This window comes from Euphorbia lathyris, chromosome 8, assembly GCF_963576675.1.
Source record: "Euphorbia lathyris chromosome 8, ddEupLath1.1, whole genome shotgun sequence".
NCBI lineage: Eukaryota > Viridiplantae > Streptophyta > Magnoliopsida > Malpighiales > Euphorbiaceae > Euphorbia > Euphorbia lathyris.
Window position 1 is genome coordinate 57,132,397 of NC_088917.1, and position 27,164 is coordinate 57,159,560.

Consider the following 27,164-nt stretch of genomic DNA (forward strand, 5'->3'; position numbering starts at 1 on the left):
GAAATAAGATTATCGGCTAAAAAAATGAAGTCAGGAGATGGATTTGGGAGTGGGACGAATTGAAAGAGATAGCAGTAGAATTTTTCATAAGGCTATATATAGAGGAGATGCCTACTCGCATTATTCTTCAATCCGCCCGCATCTTCCTTTCCTGCGATTTTGTCTAAATTCTTGACAACATGGGGTCGACCATTCACTGCGGAGGAGGTTAAGTTGGGATTTTTCTCTATGGCCCCTCCGAAGGCTCTTGGGCCTGATGGTTTTCATGTAGCATTTTATCAGAATTTTTTGAGTACGATTAATGATGACGTCTGCTCGTGTGCCCTTCGACCTTTGAATGTTGGCATTCTAGACGCAGGTCTGAATTCGACCTTGATTACCTTAATTCCCAAGGTTGATTTTCCGGAGAGTCTTGTGTAATTTCACCCAATAAGTCTCTGTAATGTTGCCTACAAAGAAATAAATAAATATATTGTGCACCGTTTGAAACCTCTTTTTATCTAGCCTTATGGGCCCTATGCAAAGCAATTTTGTATCGGGAAGGAAAATCACTGATAATATTATTGTTGTCCAGGAAGCACTTCATTCTGCTAAACACAAGAAGGGGAGAAGGGGTTGGATGTTTCTAAAGTTGGATTTAGAAAAGGCTTATGACCGGATCAATTGGAATTTCCCGCGGGATACTCTGGTTACGATTGGCTTCCACCAGGGTCTAATTGAGGTGATTATGTCATGTGTTTCTTTGCATTTTTGTGCGTGTTTTGTGCAATATGGAACCTTGTGAGGGTTTTTGTCCATCTCGGAGTCTCCGTCAGGGCCCAATATATGTTTGTCCTTTGCCTGGAGCGCGTCATCTTATTTTGGACATGACTGCAAGTAAAGATTGGAGACCTATTCGTCTTTCTCATGGTGGTGTCGCTCTCTCTCATGTCTTCTTTTGCGGACGACATCATTCTTATGGCTGAAGCATCTCACTCTCAGGCTCGGGTTATCAAATGGATCCTATCATATTTCTCCGATTGCTCGGGTCAACAGGTGAGTCTGAGTAAATCTCATATTTTCTTCTCTGCAAACATTTCTCCTCGGGATCAGTAGGAAATTTGTTCTGAGCTTAGGATCGCTAGTACTAGGGATTTGGGGAAGTACTTGGGCGTGCCTCTGATTCATGACAACAAACATACTTTCAAATATGTTCTGGATATAGTAAAAGGGAGGCTAGCGAGATGGAAGGCTAACTGCTTATCTTTCGTTGGCCGAGCTACTCTGGTTAGGTCCGTTCTATCAGCAATTCCGACTTACACTACGCAGACTGCTATTCTACTAGTTAGTATCCATAATTCTATGAATAAATCGTGTAGGTGTTTTTTTATAGGGTTTGAAAGACAGGGAGAGAGGCACGAGCCTCGTGAAGTGGGACACTATTAGTCAGCCACGAAAGTCTGGGGGCTTGGGTGTGCGCCATTTTCATCAATTTAATATTGCGCTTACTGCCAAACTTAGTTGGAAAATGCTTACTGATGCAGGTAAGTTATGGGTGGCAGTGTTGGAAAGCAAATACGCTCGGCAGGAAGTCGACTTGGCTATGTTTCGGACAAAGCAAAATCAGAGTCATATCCGGAAATGTGTCACCAACGGTAGTCGGCTACTAGAGCAAGGTGTGAGACGAATTATTGTTTCAGGGAAGTCTACTCGTTTCTAGTATGATCACTGGATGTAGGACACACGACTGGTGGAGATTGCGATTTCTCTAGTGTCTCTAGAGGAATTGAATCAGATGGTCTGGTACTATTAGGGGGAGAATGGTGGCTGGAATTGGTCAAGGCTGGCATTAGTCCTCCCGAATGTGGTAATTCTAAAGCTTGCATCCTACGTTATCTTGAACTCGGACCCGAGGAGGATGATTGGTGCTGGGGTTTGACGTCTTTGGGGAACTTTTTGGTAAGATCTGCATATAAATTAAGTCAGGATTTGGGTCCAAGTGGCGGTAGCTACGACTGAGCATCCATTTGGCGATTGAAAACAACAAAAAGAGTTCGACATTTTATTTGAATGGTGTTGCACGATGCGACCCTATGTAATGCCAACCGAAGAAGGAGACACATGTGTGATTCAGGCTCATATTCGATATGCTTCCAATCGGAGACGACTCTCCATCTGCTTCGTAACTACGGGGATGCTCGAAGGATTTGGGAAGGTCTGGTCCCTGCTATTTTACAGCAGCAATTCTTCATGCTGGAACTCGGGGCCTGGATGAAGTTTAATTTGGAAAATTCAGGGCTATGGCTGACGGAGAAAGGGTATGCGGTGTTTGCAACGACTTCATGGTGGATATGGCGGTGGCGCAATAAGAGGGTGTTCAACTCGGTTATTCGGGAAAATGGCAACAGCATGATCGAGTTAATTCGCAAGCAGGCTAGAGAGTATAATCAAAGTATTTCATCCTTTTCTTGTCTTAACTCTGGTGGCTTTCAGAATGTTAATATTGCGTGGCAACTGCCATCGGAAAACTGGGTTAAGGTTAATTGTGATGGAGATAGTAAGGGTAATCCAGGTTTGCCATCGACATAAGGTTTAGCTCGAGATACAGACAGAGCGTGGCTAGCACGTGTAATCTAAGCATCCGTTCAGCGGGCCTGACTGAATTATGGGGCCTTTATTTCGATTTGAATGTGGCTTAGAAGAAGGGTTTCAGACAAGTAGTTGTGGAGGCGGATTCGTTAGTGGTGGTACGATTAATGTCTGACTTGTGTCTGAACGTCCACTGATATTTCTGGCTGATTGAAGGATGTAGGAAGCTTTTGAAGTTGAATTGGATCGTCAGAGTGACTCATACCTTCTGAGAGGCTAATAAAGCAGCTGACTGGATAGCAAACTTCACAGGAACTCTTTGCTTGGGACATCACGAGTGTGGTGGACCATCTGCATGCCTCCTTGATATTCTTCAAGCTGATACGAGCGAAACCAGCTCTGCTCGTAGATTCAAATGTAGTTTCTTTTCTTTTGTTTTATCGGGGTCTAGCCCTTCCACTGTAACAAAAAAAAAAAAATCTAAGTTTTTTAATTTATACATTTTCCGAATAGTAAAGGAAAAATGGAAATATAATATAAAAAATACATATCATTTGTACATTTTAGAAGCAATCTTTAGTTACAGAAATATTTGAAGCCGAAATTCAGCATCAAAAAGATCTCACAGTGGATGGTAAAACATAGTTGTTGTTATGTGCATCCGCCTGCTCCTCTCCCTCTCTCTTTTTTGACGTTTTTCTTCTCTATGAAGAAATAGAGAAATACCTCCCCAGCGCAATCCCATTCCTTGGTAATTCTATGGCTTCCTTTATCATAATTCTTTCACTTTAAACTTCCAATCCCAATGAGCCTGGGGCTGATTTGCAAGAGGATACAGAATTTCAAAGGGGGTCAATCTATATGGAACCACAATTTGCTTTAAGAATCATTTTGAATCCCACCACATGGACATGGAACCACAATTTGCTTTAAGAATCATTTTGAATCCCACCACATGGACATGATTGGTGGGGAAAAAAACTATACATGCATGTGTCGTGAATTCATTGGTTTGAAGTAGTATTACTCCAGGAGTACCCCTAAAATTTCACTGGCTTTAATTAAGCAATCGCTAAATATCCGTTGCTCTATTTGGGAAAATAAAAGGTATAAATCTTTCTAAAAGAAAGGCTTGTCATATTTATTTTATATAGTTTTATCTGATTTCTCAGACACCCTTTAAGTGGATTTTCTCTCAATTAAAGTTTTCTACATACGCTAAGACTCGAACTCAAGACCTCTAGCTTCTCATACTTAAAATAGTGTTTATTTCAGCTATTATATATATAGAGAAATAGATTCCTGGAATATGTATGTTCGGGAAAATAAAATTAAAATAGTTGTTTGCTTCAGCTATTATATAAAGTAATAGGGTTAAGGTGCAAAAATACCCCTAATATTTTTGGTCAGGAACAATTTTACCCATAACGTCTAAAATGGTGCAATTTTACCCCTAACGTTGGAAGCCAAAAACAATTTTACCCCTAACATTGATAAATTGAGTCAATTTGAGAAATAATTCATCAAATTATCTTCTCGGTCATGAATTTTATCATATAGACTTCACATGTGCATCATTTTATCAGTAGCAGATCACAAACATATTTTGGGATATGAAAAAATAAAAAAAATATACTGTCCTGTACGAATTAGACAAAAAAAATTTAAAAAATTCACCGAATTTATAAATATTAATCTCTAATTCTATTATTAAACTATAAGAAACATGAAATCATTTTTTTAGAATGAATTTTTAAGAAATTGGAGCAAAATAAGGAACAAAAATATATGTTTTATAATAGTATCTGAAATTGACCCAATTTATCAATGTTAGTGGTAAAATTGCTCTTAGCTTCCAATGTTAAGGATAAAATTGCATCATTTTAGACGTTAGAGATAAAATTGTTCCTAATCCAAAACGTTAAGGGTATTTTTGCACCTTTAGTAATAGATTCCAGGAAAATATTTATGTTCTTCTGGGGCAGAAAAAAACAACGAGAACATTGTATTCACATAGGAACTGGTTTTGCACAAATTATCAATTAGGTTTTGACTAAACTAATTACCCAGACCTAACCATTTACATGCTAATTTTAATATACTTCATACTACTTTACCGCAAGTATCCCGCAGTTGATACAAATTTACTACAGTTTGTAGTTCTTCAATACTTTATATGGGGCTTGCATTTTTCATTGGAACATCACATATCACATATAATTTGGCCACATTAACCAAAATTTCCACTTGCATGCCCCCAAGATTTGAACATATGAAAACCGTATGTACCGATCGGCAAGCAAAAACGCTCATTAACAGGGTTAACTTTGCAGTGGTGAACTGGCTTGGCATCAATTACCATAAAAAAATCCATAAGATTTGGTTGCAGAGTTTCCGCAAAAAAAACTGTTGCTTCTGCAATATTTGTGGAGAGTTAACTTTAGGAATTGTTTGGCACCTGGATGCATCAGCTATCAGTCCATATCAACTCCAATGCTGGATGAAAATTTGCTACCATGTTGAAAAGCAAGAATATAGCACTTCACAGTATCACTGATGGAAATTACAGGCTGAATCAGGGTGTAGTACTTTTTATGCAAGCCAAAATCCATCTCGGATGAAAATTCACCAGCAGCTGCATTTTCCCGTTTGCTGCTTAATTTTCATAGAACTTGTATTAACAAAAATTACAGAGATGAACAACTTTGAGAAGCAAAAGTACTAAGTTTCATTTGCCTCAATAGACATGCACAAAATACCACTAGGCACTAGGTATTTAATATACCTTGGGAATTATGAGAATTCATTGGAAGAATCTTTTGCGACATCGAGCAGATCCAAGTTCCTCATACTCAGACTTGGTGACACACATTGATTCGAAGTCAGGATTTGATGCCAAAAGCGACCCACCTCTCCATACACCTAGTATGGGACTGGACAAGCATCACAGACCACCAAATAAGAATCAGTGTGAAAATTAAGAGACAAATTAACACTTTCCAGGAGTGAGTTTACTCTTCTTGTGTAGTTATCTTCACTTGATACTCATCTGGGACAAGAGGTCGGAGCTCCATTTCTCTGCAATTTTATCCACTGATATAATCTATTGGCCAAATGTCAATACATGTTCATAGTATAAAATAACAAGGCAAGAACATCAACATACAGTCTCTCAGCAAATCGAGGAAATAATGTGCTCCCACCAGTTAATATAATGCTGCATAAACAAAGGTTTTGAACATTCATCAATTGCTATTAGGACATCATTAAATATTTGCATAATACTAAGAAATATGTAAATCACCTCTGGTAGAGTACTGGGTGAAGTAGAGAATGGCAGGAGTTGACAGCTCGAACAATGCACTCTGCCAGTCCAGCTTGGTTCATACCTGGAAAAAGAATAGGTAAAATGTATTCTTCAAGATTAATTCCAAAGCAACTAGACAAACGTCAAGACAATTTTGGTTCTTGACTTCATCGCACCGCATCTGCATCTAAGCTCAACATATTTCTGTAAGTGTAGCTAAATCTAAAAATGGTCCTCATGTAATTTTGTTGCATCACACAGTTCTATTGCCTGTTAAATAAGCGCATCATGGTCAGAATTTATGTACAGAACAAACCCATTTTGGGCATAACCAACCATAAAGTAAGGAGGTATTAAGACACACCTTTAGTTGTACATCCTTTTAAAAAAAAGCATTTAGTTAGCTGCAATAAAAGAAATTCACCTGACTAAATTTATGGAAATTTCATTTACACGGCCTCAGTGAAATTGTATTATAGTTGAACAATTTTTATGTCATACATTGAAGTTAAGTAATCACGCCAAGTTCAACGAGCAACCATACAGAAAACCAGACCCCTCAATCTTTCCACGTGATACTGAGCTATATACTATATTGGTTGTAATGACAAATGACAAGTAATCATAAAGATAAAGCACATGAGTCCCTAGATTTAACTGCAAAAATGTTAAGTGCCAAGCAAAGGCACAAGAATATGGTACATACCCAAATCTGCAGGATGGAAAATCATTTCTGGAACAAGGAATCTCTCATTTGTCAAGTCGAACTCCTGCAAAGATAATAAAAACATGAAAGCCCTGAAAGTTGAGAATAATAAAAAAAAAAAAACTAGTTCCAGGAATAGTAAGATTACATTTCTTGTCAAATCAACTCTTTTCCTGTCCTCAGGCTTCTCTGAAACTTCAGATTGATCCATGCCAGACACATTAGTCAGATTTTGATACCTCTTTGCCTCATCTGGATCTTTAACAAAACCCTTTGTATGGTTGATGCCATCAGGAAGAACATATGTACAGCGCAATAGATTGTCTCTCCCACGCTTTCTACAAAAGGAATTTTGATGGATTTAAAGGAATTCAATTCAATTGAATTCTATTTTCACCAATCTATTGTTTGGAAAGGACTAAAATAAAAGAATCCAACTATTTTCTTTAGAAAACAAGCTAATTTGAAGGAATTGTAAATCATGCGAGAATTCAATTGAATGCATTTCTTTCAAATGATTTTTGTTCCAACTACTGAATCAAAAGAAGCAACAGTTCTGCAAACAAAATAAAACTAAACACAACTCCTAACAGTTTGATGATCTAAGCATATAGTAAGAACAGAATAGGCACTGAGGCAAAAAGTGAAGGCATAAGCTACAGTTCTAACAAGTTGTTCGATTTTTTTTCATGTTAATTGAGCAAGTAACCATTAATCAGAAACAAAATAAGATAAAAATGCAATACCTTGCAATCTGCAAATCGCGAGTCATGTTAAGGGAAACGAAGCAGAGTTTCTCTTTCACATCATCCATAAGAAAGCTCTCATCCGACAAATTAACAGAACGATAAGAAACCAACTCTTTCAAGTAATTAGTCAAAGCTTTCCCACCCAAATCAATTCGCTTCACACCATAATTAAGCGTAAAATTCTGAAAAACAGGAGCAGCATGAGTGAATGAGAATCCACAATCCACAACCAAACTACACTGTGCCTTGGAAACCAATCCATACGGCCGCCTACTCGCTTCGTAGAGATGAACAAGCTTAGGCGAGTCGGCGATGAAGAGAGATTTGAAACCAAATTCCTCAAATACAAGTTCGTCGGTTGCGCGCTGGATTGACGGGAGAGTAAAAGGTGGTTCAGTTAAGAGGAGGTTAAAATTGGAGGGATTAATGCGGAGAATAGAGGAAAAAAGATGATTCCAGATATCCCGCTGGAGGTCAGGGTTAATGAGATAGCCCCGGTCAATTGGACGGCGGACAGCGGCGGAGGTTAAGTCTTCGGAGGCAGAGGCAGAGGTGGTCGGAGAAGGGTGGAGGAATTTCTTGGAGGATAAAGGACGGTAAAGGCAATTAGGGATAACAGTGAGGGGGTCACGTTCTCCGCCGTGGCCGGCTTTAATAGAGCCTCCGCCGTTATCGAGGACAACAACATTGGACATATCGGAGAAAGGGTATAGCTGGGTGGGAGTGTAGAAGGTAGATTTCATTTTCGTCATTTTAAAGGGTTTATAATCACCTGGATCGAGGTTTTAGAAGGTTAATACTAATTATGGAAGCTTAATTAATCTTTGATTGAAAGCCATAAATCTCACCAAATGTAAAATATCTGGTAATTATGGAAGCTTTAATTAATCTTTGATTGAAACTATAAATCTCACCAAATGGAAAATATATGATAACTTCAGTGGTTGGAAGAGTGCTGGGTGAGTTAAACGTGATTGAAAGTTACAGTTATATACACTGAGAAATATGTTTTAATTATTTTATTTTAAATTTTTTTAATTAAATCGATAAACTTACAATTTACAATTTAGTTTTTTAAAAAAAGTATAATAAATAAAATAGAGTATAATATTTTTTTTTCTTTTATTTAGCAAACTTTTTTTTTGTCTACTTTTATCTCTTTTAATATGATCAAATAAAAAATATATTTTGTTTAATATAAGCCAAAAAAAAAAACATAATTAAGCTTTGAAACTTTACTTGTTTACCATTATTTTTCTGATTCAGCCATTGATCATTGATTCTATTATGAATTTGATCCTTATTTAACTTTTCTATCGAGTTTGGGCAACATGAGCCTTTAAGGGATTCAACCTGTTGTTATGGAAAATTTTACTTTCGTGTGGACAAATAAAAAAACCAACTTTCTTGACTAGAGGGAGAAAGTAAAAAGTAAAAAAATTACAAAAATCAATTTCAACTAGGTTTTTTCAAGTTGGAAATCAAGTTTGGAAGAATCTGCTAGAAATGGATTTTGGTATTAAGGGAGAAGATCAATTTGGCGACTCTAATGCTAAAAATAACGAAATGGGAGAGAAGACGACCGAGGTTGAAAGAACCTACTAGAAATTGATTTCTGTAATTTCTTTTTACTTTTTACTCTATATGCATCCTAGTCAATAAACTCGTATTTTTATTTGTCCACGATAATAGGCTAAATCGTCCTAACGATGCGTGCTGCCCAAACTCGATGAAAAAGTTAAATAAAGGTCGAATCCATAACATAATCGATAATCAACGGCTCAATGTGGAAAAATAATTGATCAAATGCTCAATTCTTAAAACAGATAAAGTTAATGGACATATTATGCTTTTTACTTTTAATATAGGTAAATAATTTAGGCTTAAAGCACTTTTTGACTCCTGATCTATCCAAAATTTGTGTATTTGGCCTCTGACCTATTATTTGGTTATATTTGGCCCATGACCTATCAAATTAGATAAAATTCAACCCATATTGAATGGAAAATTAACTTTGTTGGAAAATTAACAGCGGTCACCAATACAAAAACGACACATGACACATAAATAAAATTAATTTTCAACTGGAGATGGCAACAGTAACTATTTTACACAGTAAAAAAATCTTAAAAACTTTTTCTAGTGTTCCAATAGAGTGAAAATTAATTTTATTTATGTGTCATGTGTCATTTTTGTATTGGTTACTGCCATTAATTTTTCAAAAGAGTTAATTTTTCATTCAATATGGGTTGTATTTTATCTAATTTGATAGGTTAGGGGCCAAATATGACTAAATAATAGGTCAGAGGCCAAATGCACAAATTTTGGATAGATCAGGGGCTAAAAAGTGCTTTAAGCCAATAATTATTAGTCTCGTTTTTACTTAACATACTGTTAAGTCATCCTATTTTGAAAAACATATTATAAGGTCATTTTTCTTTATCATTATTAACCATTTGGTCTTTTTATTTATTTTCTATCTTGTCTTGGCCACTCATGTAAATAACTTGTTAGGCAATCCAACACTCTTTGTCAGAACATATGTATTATGGGTCCAACTCCCATCTACACGACAATCAATCAAAAATCAGGCCCAATATATGGCTCGTGACTCTAATTGTTTTCGTTTTACAGGTTTCATGAATATTCAAATACTAGAACATGTTTATATATAGGATTTATATAAATTCCCCTTTTTTATCTTTACAAATGCATCCCCAACCCCTTTATTTTGAGAATTGTGAACTTTGTAATTTATTTATCATTTTGTGATGATGCATGATACCTTTGAATGTAGTAATTATATATTGTAAATTGACTTAATAATTATGGAGAACAACACTCATTAAAGTTTAAACCAGTTAGCAATTAGTTAAGTAAGTGATTGTCTAGGAACGTAATCTCTAGAAAGTGGAGTATGTGTTCAGTACATGGAAAACACCGAAAACTAATTACTAAACTTTAAAGTTTTTAAGTGGTTTTCATTATTGCATCACAACATTTGACATGATTCAAGATTGATCCCTTTTAATTCCGATGTGTATAAAAATACTTCTCACGCATTCCTTAAGTCATTGGGTAGGTATGTGTATATCACTTGTAGCTCCATACCTGTTACCCGTTGCTCGAACCCTTGAATGAGATAGAAGTATATTTTTCTATGGGAACCTTAATGTTATCCTAAACCAATTAGTCTTTAGTTTATGAGGCAACCTTAGTAATTTCCACTAGGTTACCAATAATTTTGCATTGATTACATGAAAGAGACGTTTATAGAATTATGTGTGATGTTGAATTGGGAAGCAAGCAATGGTATTAGAGATGGGGGAACCATTATGAAAAAGGAGAGAATTAGTATTTAGTGGAACTAATTAATTAGTGAATAAGTCCATGATGGGTTAATTGAAAATTTGAGAGATTTATGTGTCTTAATTTTTCCTTTTTCTTGTATTTGTGATTTTGTATGTTGTTTTTTTTCGTATTTAAAAATAAACCTAAAATCTACAATTAAGTTTCACTAACTTTAAATTACACACAAATGTCTCTTCATAGAACATTAGAATTAATATTTTTTTCAAAATAGCTTCATACAAATTTCTGTGATTCGTATATTTTCATTCACTTTCACATGACATATATTGTTATTTTTTTTGTTAGTTTTTGTTTGGTTTCACTAAAATCAGCCACTTATAATATATCATGTGAACCAAAAAAATCATGGAAACCTTTGAGTTAATAGAAAATATTATGCATATCCGAAAAGTATGGAAACCTCGAAGTTAATAGTATTTGTATCCAATTTCAGTCACTTAAATATAATTTTACGAAACATTGAAGTTAATATGTCAGAATAGTTTCACCAAAATTTAGCCAATTTCATATAATTTTTGTTACTTGCATATATTTTAAAGTTACTTTTATAAACTTTCAGTCAGTTTCAATTGATGTATATATTATTTATTTATTATTATTTTATTTGGATTTCACCTAATTTGAGTCACATATAGTATTATTTGTATTAAAAAAAACTATGAAAATCATGGAGTTAATATTTCAAAATATTATATATACCCAAAATGTATGGGTACATTGGAGTTACTATATCACTTGGAAACCAAGTGTTTATAATACCAGGGATATTATAAATGATAAATGAATTTTATTGAGTTAAATGGGCCTAAGCTACATTACATGTATTAAACCCATCAAGTATATGATATATGTGTATCATTTAGAATGATGAAACATTTCAAACACCAATAAGACTAGAATTCCTTATTAAAGACCCTGAATCATTAATAACCACTAAAATAAGATTATTTTGGAAATAACTTATTAGATATAAGATATACCTTAATGTTTTTGCTACCCAGTGAGAACAAATGGTTTGTTGTTCAAGCAGATATTTTCTCAGAAAATGAGATCTCATTTCTAGAAAAAATGTGGGAGCATAATGAAGATAATGTTTGTAAGTCTCGTTAGATGAAGACTTAAAAGGTATACATGTTTCAGAAGGAAGTGAAGACAAAGTCTAAGTCTCCATAAGATTAGTAGGAGCACTGATTGAGTCCATGCAAAAATAAAGATATGAAATTTGAGATTAATGAATTAATGTTTCAAAATGCCATTAAAATGCTCATTAAGGAAATGTTTTTTTTTTGACAAAATATTATTAATGAATTCTACATTAAACACTGGGTAAATAGGAGCATTAGATGCACCTGGATTATATCAGGGATATCGAAGAATGTTACTAAGATAGGATCAAAGCCCTACTGCCTGTATTTCTCATCCTAGTCTAAGTAGACATCTTCAGTGATGGAAGTGGAATCATTACACAAGTTAAGGCATTCCGGTTACTACTAAACATCCAAATACTACTCAATGGATTACATGGATTGAAAAAACCAATAAAGTCAAGTTAAATAACAACGTCGAGGGTCCGATTACAATAATCAGATTTAGTTACAGTATAATTCGATCCTTCATCAGTTATATTCAAATGACTCGTGACCATGGAATATTCCAAATCATATATATGAGACATTTGTTTACTTGTTCATGTTGGATTTCTCAAAACTAAATAGATTCATGAGATTTCCAATTTCCATATGGCATCCATCACCTTATAAGGATTTAGAGCAAGTATCCCACAAGAGGCTATAGATAACTCTCTCTTAATCTGAGAGTGATGAATGCTTAATCTACCATTCAACTAACTTGCACCGACTTCATGTAATACCCTATCATTCCCAGGAGCAAACCATATTTATAGAGCGTCGTGATGAAAGTAAATTTCTTGTTCAAGATTTACATGATGATTATTTAAGTTTAAGGATTAGTTATACCTAAACACTATGAGATTAACCAGTGGCATTCATGATTCTTTATCCATCTAGGATCTCATACTAGATCTTCAATGCCTATGAACACATTCATAAACATCCATATAACTATCTAGATATATGTGTGCTTACAACTTGTGAGATCAGTTACCTATTCAAAATAGGAAACATATTACATGCAAGTCTTTACAACCTTAGATGCATCGTATTGGGCCCGCGAGGTGCGAGGCATGCTCGAGAGCTCTATTTGCTGTTTTCCAACAGTTCGAATCGAACCTTTTATGGGAAGCTCGTTCGTGGTGTAACTCGAATCGCCACCAATCAATCTGTAAGCATGAATAGATACCTTTTCTTTTTTGTTTTGACTCTGTTTATATGACGTTAGGATAACGATTGTCTATGAAGAGGTTCAAGTTTGTTTTTTCGATTACGTGTAGGGAAGAAACGTAATATGACCCTACTCCGTCTAATAAATTCGTACTAACATAATAACATGTGTTTGCCATTTGTTTGCTTTAATTATTAATATAAGCTAGATGTTCGGCAATTCCGTTTCAAGAATTTAGGATTTGAGGTTAGTTTTAATTGGAGATTATATATATAACTTATGCTTAATCATATTTATTGAATTTAAAATTTAATTTTTATCGCTCATATGTCATATATATGAAAAGATTTAAAATTTAGATGTTCGACAATTCCGTTTCAAGAATTTAGGATTTGAGGTTAGTTTTAATTGGAGATTATATATATAACTTATGCTTAACCATATTTATTGAATTTAAAATTTAACTTTTATCGCTCATATGTCATATATATGAAAAGATTTAAAGTATGAATCTTAAATAAAGTTAAATATATTATAAAATAATTTAAATCATATGTATGACTTACGTACGATAAGATTTAATCTATCAAAATTCCTTTGACAAATAAAAAAATAGAAAACTAAGGAACAAAAATTAAATAAAAACAATAGAATAAGATTCGTCAATGGTTGATTGATTTGGCTTTAATTTATATGTATTTTGATTATATTATTATATATCAGTCTGTATTTTGATATTCATATGCTGATTTATTAAATTTTAACTATGACTTTGAGGTTTACTTATTATTATTATTATCATTAAAAATAAATGAGCTCAATTAAATTAAAAAGAAATTCATAAAAAATGTTAAGATAAAACATGTAACTCTGAAAATATAAAAGAGAGAAAAAAAAATCAACTCAATAAAAAAATAAAAAAAAATATAAAGTTGAATTGTTATGTATTACAATTCATATTAAATATAGGCTTAATACCCTCCTAGCCCCCCCTCCCAAGTTGGCCCAATACTGCAACTGACCCCCCCGTATTTTCACTTTTAATAAATAACCCCCCAATATGGTTATTCCGAATTACTTACCCCTCCAGTCTACGGATTCGAGAAAGAATTTCGCGTGAAGAACACGCACTGCCACCTATCAAAGACACGTAGATCCGTTGAAAAGTCAAGCGCCATGCAGGATAATTAGTTTTAAAAAACGGAAGACAAAATATCAACCGACTAAAACCAAACTAAAGGAGTTAAACCCCTCGACTTCTGAGTTTGAATCATCATCGTCATTATGCCAGTTGAATGATACAAGGAATCCCTAAGTTTGGAAGTTCTTATATCTACCCAAAAGTGATTTCGACTCCAAAAGCTTCCTAATTCCGCAAATTCCATTGAAGATATTGTTGAATATCACAGAACAAGGATGGGTTGATAGCTGAGGAAATCGCGGTTGATTAAGTAGAAATCGCAAGTCTCTGTTCCTACTCATTCTCAGACGGTTGCGGACGATTAATACAAGGTATTTTTTATGCTTTTTTAAGTGATGTTGTTCAGTGCTTTAATGTTGTACTGGTGTGTTGTTCAACGTTTATATGGGTAAACTTGTGATTTTAGTTTAAGTATAGGCAAAGGTTGGAAGGATTTTAAGTTACTATGTTATGAGTGGGCTATTACAGCTATTTTGTATGGTCATTCTTGTGATATTTTCTTTATTATCAATACACTTTGTTGAAGAGATTCTTTTTTTGTGCATGTTTGATTGACAGATGGGAGATGATTTCGTCAATCTCAATATTCACCATGGAGGAAAGTTTGTGGTTGGGGTTGGGGGAGTTTGACAGTATATTGGTGGTGAAGTCCATTGCATATCACCTATTGATCCTGATAAGTTAATTAGGTTAGACATACCTTGATATATTTTTTATTTAGGATATACAAATTGTGGGCCTCTTTATTATGCTACTAACAAAGATCCAAGTAAGTATGTGGAATTAACAAATGACATGTTCATACTGCAAAGTGCATAACAACAATAAAAAAGGTTGTCCAGTTAGGAAGAATGATATTGATCAGGTATTGTATTATATTTGTTGGTTATATTTTTGCCATTGTTGACAATTTGAAGCATCTTAATCATGTTGGTGTTTTTATAGGCCCTTGATGATGGAAATTCTCCAATAGATGTCATATACCAGCGCAAACGAAAAGAAACAGGTGGGGAAACATCATCTGGACATGCAAATGCAACACATGGGAGTAACAATCAACCTGTACAAGCTGCATCATCTAACAAATCAGCTAGGAGGGAGAAAATAGGAACAAAGAAAGTTAGATATGGCTATGGTGTTTTCCACTCTCAAAAACAGACTTTCCAGTTCAACAGGTGATATCTTATTAACTAATTTGGAAGCTTAGTTTCGTGTATGTGTTGTGTGTTTTTTGATGGTTTTCTGTATGTAAACTAGTGTGGTAGGCCAGGAGGAATTGTCATCTCATCTGGTACTACAACGATTAAAAGTTCAGCTACTGTCACTAGTGATATCGATTTTGAACTAACTAAGGTTAAGTGGAAAGGCAAAGAAATTAAGCAAACTCCTACACAAGTTGCCATGAGAAGAACAATATCTGCAGTGACACAATCTGCTGCACAAGGTGCTTCCCAATCTGCTACACAAGATGCTTCGTAGTCTGCCTCACAAAATGCACCAAGTTATGCTTCACAAACTGCATCAACTTCTACAAGAGTAACTCGTAGCTCTACGAAAAGTGTGACTCCACCAACTATTGCAAGTGGTTCAATTGAGTGCAATTCTGTGGTTTTGGGAGTGCAACTATGTGCTTTTAGGACATCAATGTTAATGTATCTATGTCTTAGTTTGACGTAGCAGAAGTTATTTTGGACCTTCTTTATTTCTGCTCGCATGTAATGTTGAATGTTTTGTGGACATTTTGCTTGATCATGTGAATGTCTAAACGTTTTGGACAGATTTGCACTTATATGAATATCAGAAACATGTTTTGTGTTATATTATGTTATATTTGTACCAAATACAAAAACTTTCATATTGTCAAACACATATTGTCAAACACTTCCTCTTGTCATAGATTCCATAATTCAAAATACAAGATTACATAAAGCCTAACTCTGTTAATATTCATCTGCTTTCATCACTAATGAAAATCAACCAATATTACAGACTCTTTTCAACTAATCAAAATCCCAAACAAACAAACAAACCCAATAACAGTATCAACTTCTTCCATCTTCATCAAATTGAAGCATGTCACCTTCTTCATTGTCATCTTTTTCCCTTATCTTCTTCAAAAACCCCACAATTACTTGCTTGTAATGATTGTCTATAGGAGGATCAAACCATACGAAGAATCCACATCTTCGTTCATTCCTTTTTACAGATCGAATACCATAAAAAAATTCTCAGAAATCTCTTATACAAGAACCACCTAAGATAAATGGAGAATACGTACCCCATACTTGCTGCAACCAAAAAAACGTCTCCCTAGGTTTGAATCACGCCGTGAAGCTTTCAATACTGCTCTTTCCCCATATAAGCACCTCCTCGATTCAGTACCAAACATCTCCATTCGTATGGTTAGTCATATAGGTCACTGTGAACGCACTTTGGATTGCGAAAATGGATTTGCGTAGATGGATGAAACGAAATTTGGGAAGGATGAATCGAAGGATTTAATCCTACTCTGTTATCTGGTTGCTCTAATAGATCGATGGGGATGGAAGAAGAGAGGTGGAAGCATTTGCAGTAAGTGAAGTTACCGTTAGATTTTAGGGATTTGAAGTGAATAATCACAATTTATTGGTTTATTAATGTATCCAAGAGCTTTCACGTGCGCAAGAGGCATTGACGTTCACGCATTCCACCTGCCATGCTCCATGTCAGACTGGATGGGTAAGTAATGCTGAATAACCATGTTGGGGGGTTACTTGTTAAAAGTGAAAGTATGGGGGGTCAGTTGCAGTATTTGGCCAATTTGGGGGGCTGGGAGGGTATTAAGTCTTAAATATATAATAAATCATCCAACCCACAATAACCCAATCCATCATAACCCAACCCATCTATAAAAAAAATCCTTAAATGGGTTGGGTTAAAAATATACTATAACTCATCCAACCCAAATTTGAACACCCCATTGACATATATACAACAATAAAGTATTAGTCCCGAAATGATTCGGCGTCGGCTAACATGAACCATCATATGAAACCGTGCAATCAAGTCGTATCAGCGAGGATTTTGATAGAGGGTTATTTGAGTATATTATGAAAGAGTTCAAATAATATTTGCATATTATAATTTGAATTAATTAAGCTAAATCTGAGATAACAACTCAAATTAGTTTAATTTTAATTTAGAATCGCAATATATAATATACTTATAATATTATCTAATTTACTAAAATTTATTTTTTATTCATATATATCACATATATGAAAAATAGAAATAATTTTAATAAGAAAGATTATTTATACGAAATATGAGAAAGAAATTTAAATAATATTTACATATTGATTTGAATTAATTAATTTCGGGATAATATATCGGATTAATAGACTTTTTTTTTTTGAAATATTTTAAGGACCCTAAAGGCAGCATCTTAGGTCAATTTATTTTAAATTTGGATTATAAAAGAGTAAAAATAACATTTTAAACCAATTTAGTTTAATTCAGATTTTAGGAGGGATCCAAAATATTTCAAATCAAAATAATTTAATGTAGATTTAAACAAATTGAGTGTGTTTATGTGCAACATACATATAACAAACATGTAAATGTAAAAGCAAAAGTAATAAATTCAATTTGGTATATATGCAAGGTAAAATAAATTACGAATATTATTAACATATATAGAAAATATTGCCCTAAAAAATCAAAACTAAATTAAATGGAAATAAGAATTAATCATGTTTACCTATTAATATGGAAATTTGATCTATTTTAAAGTGAGAAAATAATAAATATTACCTTAAAAATTAAACATAAATTATATGAAAATAAAAAATTAATCATATATTTAATTTGACCAATTAATATCAAATTTAAACTAATTGATTTACAATATTACAAATTAAATTGGTTAAACTAAACGAATTCACTAATAAAAATTATACCAAAGAAAATAAACTAACATAAACTAAAACATCCTAATTAACCTAATTATTATTATTTTGAAAACAAAATCTCATTTCATTAAACCAAATCATAATCTAATACATCGATGATAATTACGGAGGTGGAAAGATTCACTCTCATCGTACAGACATAGACCTACCAGCTATCCTCGCCCAGTTGGGCATACTAGAGTTTATAAAGTCAAATTTAAACCGTTAGTCAAATTTTATAAAATCTCACATTTGAGTTAAGTAAGATTTTTTTATAAATTTACAATATAGCAATAATCTTATTAATTTAGAATAAAAAAAAGGAAGTTCAAAATTACCTAAAATTATCGCATGATTGATGACAATCAACCATTATTATAATTGATATTCCTTTTTTCATCCCCTTCCCTCCCCTCCTATCCTCTATCTATAAATATAAATAAAGAATGATTTGTTCCATTGTAATACATAAAAAAACCATATATTTTTACTCTTAGAATTGAAAATGGATAGGTATGGAATCTACAAGCGGAAGCATGGTGATAGTGGACTCAAGAGTGTGAATGAGATAAACATGAACACTAAGAATCCGAGAATCATTTCGTTTGTACCCAAACCCGTGCAGGACAGAGGCGCCTCGCCTGCTCCTCCCTCACAGACCCAAGCACACGGTGGTGGTCTACTCTCTAAGTTTTTCGGTAGAGCCAACATGTTATTGGCTTCTTTCTTCTCCAAATCTCAATATGAGAATGTAAGCACCCTTATTTACATGTAAATAGAAAACAAAAAGAATAGAATATTGTTTGATGATAAATCTTTACATGTAAAGTGTAAAAAAGGATAAGGGGCAAAATAAAATATTAATTAGCTATAAAAAAATTAGTATTTGTGTAATATCCGACTCACCCTTGATAGAAGAATTGAGTCTTGTTTGTGAATCTGATGATTTTGACGAAAATTAAAATACACGAGCTAAATGTGCCAAAATAGAAGTATATAATTTTATCTTTTTCCAAGTGTTTAATACTATCTATGTAATAATTCTGAAGGTCAAGTACTCATTTGTTTCCTTGCCCATGTTTAAGCCTCAAAATCTAAGGGTTATTTATAAGTACTAGACCTACAGTATAAACACCTTGACATTAAAATGGTTGTCTGATTATCCTGTTTCTCCTTTGTTTGTTTGAAGGGCTTCTAATATATAGGGCTTCTAATCTAAGGGCTTCTAATAAATTGAGTTATTTATGGTTGTAATCATGACAACACAATTTTACAAGTGTTCTAATATATAGGGCTTCTAATCTAAGGGCTGCAAATGGAATTGTTTGTCAAGGGATGAATTAAAATACATGAGCCAAACTTGAATTGAATTGAAATGAAATGGTTGTTTCTCCTTTATTTTTATTTTATGGATGATTAAGGCATTCAATTTTCATTCTGTTTCAACAGCCAGCCCCTACATGTCCTGGTGCCTTTGTGCAGGATCAGAGAACAAACAGATTTGTGCTTCATACTTTTCCCCGAACCCCATATTCTAGAACCATCACAAATTCATTTCAACAGACTTTAAAACAGGTAATTTTTGTTATTTTGTTGATTAAGTTTCTGGGTTTATTATTCTTATTGTGACTAACTCTTTGTTGGACTGCATATATTATATAGGTACATTCAAAGAAGACCAAACCATTAAATGGTAACCACGGATCTGTGGGACCCATTCGTAGGCTGCGGCATAAGTTTCATGTTGAAACTCTCTCTAGAGGATCAGTGAATTTAAACTGTCCTAAAAAGGACTACTGGAGTAGTAATTCAGAGGCCTTATTTTCTGCTCCAAAGCAAAATCTGGAAAATGGACCAATGGATAGTCAGTGTACTAAGCCACAACACACTGAACTCTTTACTCCAGGAGTCCCTGCCCAATCTACCCTTGTGGCTCGAAAAATATTAGAGCACATTGATACTCTTATAGATAAGGTGAATGCAGTGGCAACAGCTTCAGATATAAAAGTTGCCACTGCATTAACACATGGCCATTATGCACAAAATTTGAATGCTCAACACAAGGGTGCCAATGAGGTCTGTATTTCCTGTTTTATTATTTATGCATAGCATTTTTAGGATTTGTTTCTACTCAAGTTTTGATCCTCACTAATTATCCTACAGGATTCTGCTTCGGAACAGAAAATTCCTCCGCCTACAACCTCCACTGCAAAACCAGTGTTACCTGATAATAGCTTGGTTTCTGCAGCTTCTTCTCAGCCACCCACATCATCTTTCTCACTCACAGTCCCATCTTTCTCTTTCTCTTTCTCTTCAACGAGTAGTGAGGAAGAAGATGATGCATCAGGCATTGATATTGCCAGTTTTCCAGTTTCTGCAGCTTCTTCTGAGCCTGAGCCAGTGACAGTGACACCGACTTTCTCACTCAGTCCCGTCTTTCTCTTTCTCTTCGACGAGCAGTGAAGACGAAGAAGATGATGCATCATCCTTGGGATTTACTTTCCCTGTTTTTGTAGCTTCATCCGACTCTGAGCCACCGACACCAAAATTCTATGTGTATGGAGAGAGAGAGGGATCATCAGTCCGGTCTGACAGTGAAGAAGATGATGCATCTTCCTCTTCGACGAGCAGTGAAGAACATGACCGTCGCAATGTTCATGCTCCCTGTAAAAAAAGAAGATTCAATTAGTTAGAGAAATTTAAACTTGTAAATATGTATAATTAATATATATTTTCTTATGCAACAAACAACAAAAGACTTGTGAGAAACAAGATCACATTTACATTTTGGTAAGCCAAGCAAAGAGAGACAAAACAATCTAAAAAGCACAAGTCTTATAATCTAAAGAATATCCATTTTGACTTAAACAAACAGTAGTACATAACTGATAGATAAGCATAGGTTTAGTTGTCTCTTACAAGTCTGCTATCAATTGTCATGATAGTTCGAAAATAGCAACCAGACTCATCCCTGCAAGTTAAAGTTTGGTCGAAGAAATCAACATAACAATTGAAAATTGAAGGAGAATTACAAAATAAAGCAAAACTCATATCTGATCTATAATTTATTCAAAGTGAACATAAAACCCCAAACCAGCCAAACATTGGGGTGAAACGATGTTATTATGCAAAGCAAACTGAAGCATAATTAATGGTTAAAAATTAATAGCTGCATAGATAAGGGAAAATTAATTGTTATGGCATAATTGCTCGAATAAGAATCTAGAAAAACTTTAAGAACTAAAAGTTGCAGCAAGTAAAAGGGGAAGAAGAAGTTGAAGAATTAACTTACAACAAATAGACAAAGAATCGTAAACACTTTATCATATACACAATCTTAAATATAATTATAATACTCTGATTATATTTATCAAAAATCTTGAAAATTTTATTTGAGACCAAACACAATGATTGTTACCATGACAGGATAAAACATAAAAGAAGTTAGTATTAGGATTAGCAGCTGCAAGTTAGTGAGTTGGATCTGAATAAGCAAATCACCTTAGATTACGTTGTTAAAAATGGAATACTAGATTGTGTCTCATAAAAATCTCACAGTGACAACATCTAGGCATGAAATAAAGCACGAAATAATAGCAGAGTGAACTTATTTGAACGGAAATAACAACTCTAACCCTTGAACCCTTCAAAAAATTTCAGTTCTTCCACAGTGCAGGTTTAATAACCATGGAATTTTCTTCAAATATATTTAAGTAAAAGTTTCGAAATGAGGGGTAAAGGTTGGCCAATCCACAAACAAGGACAATTCCGAATTGACAATTTAGAGTAGGCTTATTTTTTAGCGGTTCAGAAGCATAACATATAAACACAGCATTGTTTCAGATATAGCTGGCTCAAAAGATTTTCTTTTTAATGTGAATTAAAAAATTTGGACCAATTACAAACTAGATAATGTAAGTCCATCACATTTAAAAAGCATACCTGAAGTCCCGGATCCTCCTACCATGAACCTCAAAAACTCCAAGTGCCCCATTTACTAGTGCAAATGCAAAGCTTTCTGCCATATCATCCTAAGATGCATCTGAACCTGCTGCTAATGCACATAAGAACTTTTGTTTTTAACATAATGTGAACAAATACTTCATTCTCTCCTAGTCTTCAGCAAATAACTAAAGTTTGAACTTATTTTTTTTCTTTCAATAAATTAGCATAGCAGCATTGTCCATTTTTCTTTAAAAAAAAAATACTGACTGCAGCTGCTGCACTAGAATAAAAGGTTTAATGCTGTTAATCAAAAGCTTCAACAATGTTTGGCACATTAAATTGGAAACTAACTCTCAACTACACGGTGAACTCAAACGTAAGATGACTTTCTAGTGTGATCGGTATTTGCATGACACAAATGACCCAAACTTATCATGATAAAACATCATATATGAGTTTATCATCAACTTATCTGAGACATGTAGCTTGCAAATCCACAGACATTATCACTCAAGGAATGACTGCATTCAAAACAAATAAGAGTTGCAAGACATTTAAATAAATTTATGGAGCTTTTTGAGATAGTTGAATGCCTAACACCGACTACCAAGTGCGCCAAGAAGGGAGTTGGTTAAAGTGAGAGGAAGAAATTAGCAACTGCAGACATTTATAGAAGTAACCTTGCAATTAGTGGAATGGAGGAAAGAACATGCAACTAATTACTCATCAAAAGTGAATTACTAATAAAGTATACAAGAGCAGTACAACACCTTGAAATCCGACAAGCATAATAAATTGTGAACGTGAAGACACCTTAAGACAGTAACTTTATGCAAAGATCTCACACTATAATAACTCTCCATTTTCAATAGGACTAACAATATTTAGTATTATACATAAGATGACAATATAAGCACAAACTATGCATTTACCATGTGATCCAAGTTTCAAAATCCGCTGTTCATGATTCTTGATCACAGTTAATTGACATAATAAGTTTTTCCAAAGTGATCTCTTTTCCTGAAACTTCCAATGTTTTGATGATACAACAGCATTACATGAAACAACCAGTAAAATTGCAACTAATTAATAACTCGTGACTAGGTACTGAGGCTTTTCATTGCCCTACTGAGAGTTGATCAAGCACCAGTTTACTATAATGTTTCACATCTTCAGTTGTAGTTCACCACAAAGCATCATATTAAGCTTCAGATAGAACAAGCAAATGGATTCAAGCTTCTGAAGAACAAAATGCATCTATCTTGAGCGCTCACATAGCACTCAATTAGCATTAAATGATAAACAGTTCAATAAGACAATAAAGCAGTACAGTAGAGGGCTCACTCATGGACACGGTTTTGAATAGCCTCTTCCCCGTCCAATTTCTCATGCCAAGGAATTCGCTCATTTGCACTCTCCCATAACTCTTCTTGCCGGAAAGCGATTGACTTAAGTTGACCTTGGCACTGCAACACAGATAGCTCAGATTACTGCAGAATATGAAAAATAAATAGAGCATGGACAATTATCTGAATAGTGAGTATGAAACAGGAAAATAAACAAAAGAAAGGGTGGAAAAGAGAAAAGATTTGAATTCGTTAGAGTATAAGAGGTAGCAATTAGAAAAAAAAAAAAAAAATACAAAATTCACTTACAAATGAATCCCTGTTCTCAGTGCCAGTAAATGATTTCTCCCTTGATGTAATTGCGTTAGGCGTAGCTGCACCATCAAGTCCCGGGATTGAAGCTGAGATGGAAAAGTTCTGTGTAGACTTATTTACCAACTTATTCATCAAATGTTCTAGAGCATGAGGCAACTGCAACCAGAAAAGCGCTTCTGGGGTTTCACCAAAAATAGCAGCTGCAAAGGCAAACCTTACAGCACAACCTTTATTCACTATGGTAGCATATAATCTTGCTCTCTCATCGTCGAGTATGCAACCTTCAGGTGTGGGAATCATTCAGAAAAGGAAAGCACGAAAAAAATTAATTAATGATTATCTAGACCTTAATGTAAGACCGTGTTCAAGAAGTAAGATCCACCTTCTTTCCGATATGGCTCTAATACTTTAAGAAGCATTTCTGGCACTACTGCATCACCAATAGGAGGTAAATAAGACATGTAATTTCGCAGATCCACAGCAGGCGGAGCAGTTCCGGGAATTGAATGAGGCCTCTTATCAATATTTGTACCACAAGTGTTGAACCAAGAGGGCTTGACACCCAATTGCAAGATCATCCGCAATGCCTGTAGCAAAGGAACAGATGCAGTGTGTTACCTTGAAAGAAATCCCTTCTCTATGAAAAACTGAATCTGATCTTTGAGAAATCAATAATTAGCACCACAGGAATGCCAACATGCTGCACAAATGCAATGAATTAGGAATCTAGGATAATAAGAAATATAAGAAAAATACCAGGGCATGTGGTGTAGGAAACAGTATTGGAGAGCAAATTGGCATAGGCCTGAATCTTTCTTTAATAGCTCGGGATTGCAGGCCATAGCCAAGTTTCCTATCGTTTCTGCATGAATATGAAGAAAACACCTTGAATATTAAAGCACCAAGCAGAAAACTAAGCCATTAGTCCAAAATAAATGTAACACCCAAAGAACATGTCACATGAAAACAATTCAGCATTGAAGGCTAATACATCCGAATCTCTATGGTCGCCTAGTATCCAATATTAACGGTAGAACATTGGCTTAACTAGTTCATCTCACCCCAAATAAAAAAATAAATCTAGTTCTGCTCAAAATTTTGCAACTTTTTTTTTTACTATGTAATAAAATTACAATGGGCCATGCACCGATTCACATATGATTCAGGAAACAATTGTTCATCTTCCAGATGACAGCCATAATCTCAAGATCGTCTTCAGCTTAGGCTCTCGTCAGGAATGGCCCAAAAAAAGGCCCAAACCCTCCATCCAGCTGATGCAAAGGAAATCTAGTCATTTCTCTACAAATAAGACTCTTCATAAACCCCCCAAAGACAGGTCATGGCCTTTAATGCCATATTTGTTTCTTTCTATATGATTTCTTCATTGAAACTTTTCTGATTATCTGAGAGTCCCCCACGGGGTACCCTGACATATTGCACAAAACCAGTCGTTTTCAAGCCTCCTTGTAACACCTCAAAAATTACGAGACCAACATAAACTAGCTGAGAATTTCTTTAATACTGAGTCAAACTAGTAAACCAAGGTTTGTATATTTATAATGAGAACAAGAAAATAGAGGCAAAGGAATAACTTCTCCAGAGCGTAAATTAATTTATAATATCATCGGTGAAAGTACACTCTCAAACTCAATGAAGAATTATGGTTAAGAAAATATAACTGAGAATTCAACCAAACTGTTAGGCCCAAAAAAGAGTTGAGGTCACTTCTATTAATTTGGCAACACAAAAATATACATTGGTATGCCATCACATTCAATGAACAGTGACATCATATGTGAAAATAAATAGAATTGTCTTACAAAAAAATTCATGACACATCCCTAATTACAATCAGTAAATAAAGAATGAACTAAATATTGAAGGCTACAGAAAATAGCCCAATGAAAGTGGATCCTACTTGTTTTACGAACATTTTATGAGAAAGGGACTCTTTATATTCATATTTGAGTATATATACATATATATACACAAAAAGAGCATACTTTCTTCAGCACAATTATCTAAATGTTAAGTTCAAAGCAAGTAATCACTAAAAAGCAATGGGAAAATAATACAGCTTTCTAACAATTCTGAAATAGTCTACAAGCATTGACACCAGCAAACTCCATTGAAAGCAAGAGAGTGGATCCTTATTATTTCATCGAACTAAAAGTAACAGAACCATCTGAACAAAAACAAGGTGCACGTTTTCCATCCAATTTAATACAGCACATTGATGAATTCCTTCCTGAGATATATTAAAATCTACTACTAAAGATGCATACCTTTCATCAAATAAATTCTGCACTGCTGTATATGGAACAAAAAGTCTAAAGTATAAATTTAAAATTTGCATCCTGATGCTGAGTTCAAAATATACTTGATAATGACTCCCGTTTGAGTAGGAATTCAATTTCCATGGTTCTAATTTCCCAGAAGCATTTGAAACAAATTATTGACTGTTGAGAATTACTACAGAAAAAAACTATTATACAAAGAGTCGAAGAAGGAGAAAACCCTTGGCAACATCAACTTCACTGAAAATGCGAAAGAAAGAATCATGTGTGTCTCAACAAACAGCCAAGGAAAGCGAAGTAAATACCTGAAATTGAATGAGCAGATGGAGCTTCTACTGTTAGAAGTCGATTGCGTTGGCTTAGGGATTTTCGATTTCGAGCTACACGCAGCTCCATTTGAATTCGAAGGTGAAACTGAGAGGAAATGAGAAAAAGAGAAGAGAAAGGAAATTGGAGAGACTGAGCTGAGGATAGAATCGCAGGAGAAAACAAACAAACAGGATTGAAGAGAACGTCTTTGGTGCTGATATTTTTGTGTTCATTTGCTTAAATGGTTTGATATCGTGATTATTGCTTCATCATCAGATATCTATATTTGGATTCAATGAATTATGGTTTGATATCGTGGTATATTTATGCTTCACAATTTATTTCAATTATAGTGTATTTATTCATCATTGATTCTTATCGGGGTTTTTTTTTTGGGATAAAAATTGATTCTTATTATTTATTTATTTTTTTTATAAAATTTGATTCTTCTCTAAGAAACCTGTTTCCTAAATCTCTTAATTAGATTCATAACAATGGTCTGAATTTTTGTTATAGTTGTCAAATTCCATTATTTTTCATTTATGATTTGTGTTTTCTTTGTTTTTCAAAATTAATTACAGCATCAATTAGATATATATCTGATTTTTTAGATTTAATACTTGATGTTTGTTGGAATGAGGTACGTACATGAATAAGAAGCCCATATTCATATTCATAGGAAGTAAACTATATGTCAAGTTGTCTATTGAATGTTTATTTTTAAATGAAGGGCTTGTAACTCAGTTAGTTTCTTTGGCGTAATTCGCTACATTGTATTGTAGCTTTATTTCTTCTTATGGAATTGTTATTTTCATGGAT

The 27,164-nt window shown here is 34.2% G+C and overlaps 2 protein-coding genes and 1 long non-coding RNA gene across 11 annotated transcripts; 1 reads left to right on the forward strand and 2 right to left on the reverse strand.

Annotated features, from left to right (window-relative positions):
• Positions 1-747: 747 nt before the first annotated feature.
• On the forward strand, positions 748-3,129 carry LOC136203641 (uncharacterized). The gene is made up of 2 exons (XR_010674934.1): positions 748-1,271; positions 1,373-3,129. It is a non-coding gene; the product is annotated as an uncharacterized lncRNA (long non-coding RNA).
• Positions 3,130-4,548: 1,419 nt separating this feature from the next.
• On the reverse strand, positions 4,549-8,262 carry LOC136203700 (actin-related protein 6). The gene is made up of 8 exons (XM_065994907.1): positions 7,328-8,262; positions 6,730-6,919; positions 6,582-6,645; positions 5,873-5,957; positions 5,735-5,785; positions 5,584-5,646; positions 5,354-5,501; positions 4,549-5,220 (listed from the first exon to the last, which is right to left on the reverse strand). Exons 1-7 carry the CDS (start codon positions 8,080-8,082, stop codon positions 5,372-5,374), a joined length of 1,338 nt encoding a protein of 445 aa, XP_065850979.1. The 5' UTR covers positions 8,083-8,262; the 3' UTR covers positions 4,549-5,220; positions 5,354-5,371.
• A 10,637-nt stretch (positions 8,263-18,899) lies between these two features.
• LOC136202535 (uncharacterized) lies at positions 18,900-26,665 on the reverse strand. Of its 9 annotated transcripts, none has more exons than XR_010674487.1 (8): positions 26,342-26,665; positions 24,496-24,601; positions 24,122-24,326; positions 23,734-24,020; positions 23,423-23,544; positions 22,076-22,181; positions 21,053-21,104; positions 20,710-20,797 (listed from the first exon to the last, which is right to left on the reverse strand). XR_010674487.1 is itself a non-coding variant. In XM_065993224.1 (7 exons), exons 2-7 carry the CDS (start codon positions 24,538-24,540, stop codon positions 20,789-20,791), a joined length of 720 nt encoding a protein of 239 aa, XP_065849296.1. In that variant the 5' UTR covers positions 24,541-24,601; positions 26,342-26,665; the 3' UTR covers positions 20,655-20,788. The 9 variants fall into 9 exon arrangements, 3 of the variants coding, with proteins under 3 accessions (XP_065849294.1, XP_065849296.1, XP_065849295.1); XR_010674486.1 differs by having other exon boundaries at positions 22,076-22,184; XR_010674484.1 differs by having other exon boundaries at positions 22,076-22,187.
• Positions 26,666-27,164: the final 499 nt, after the last annotated feature.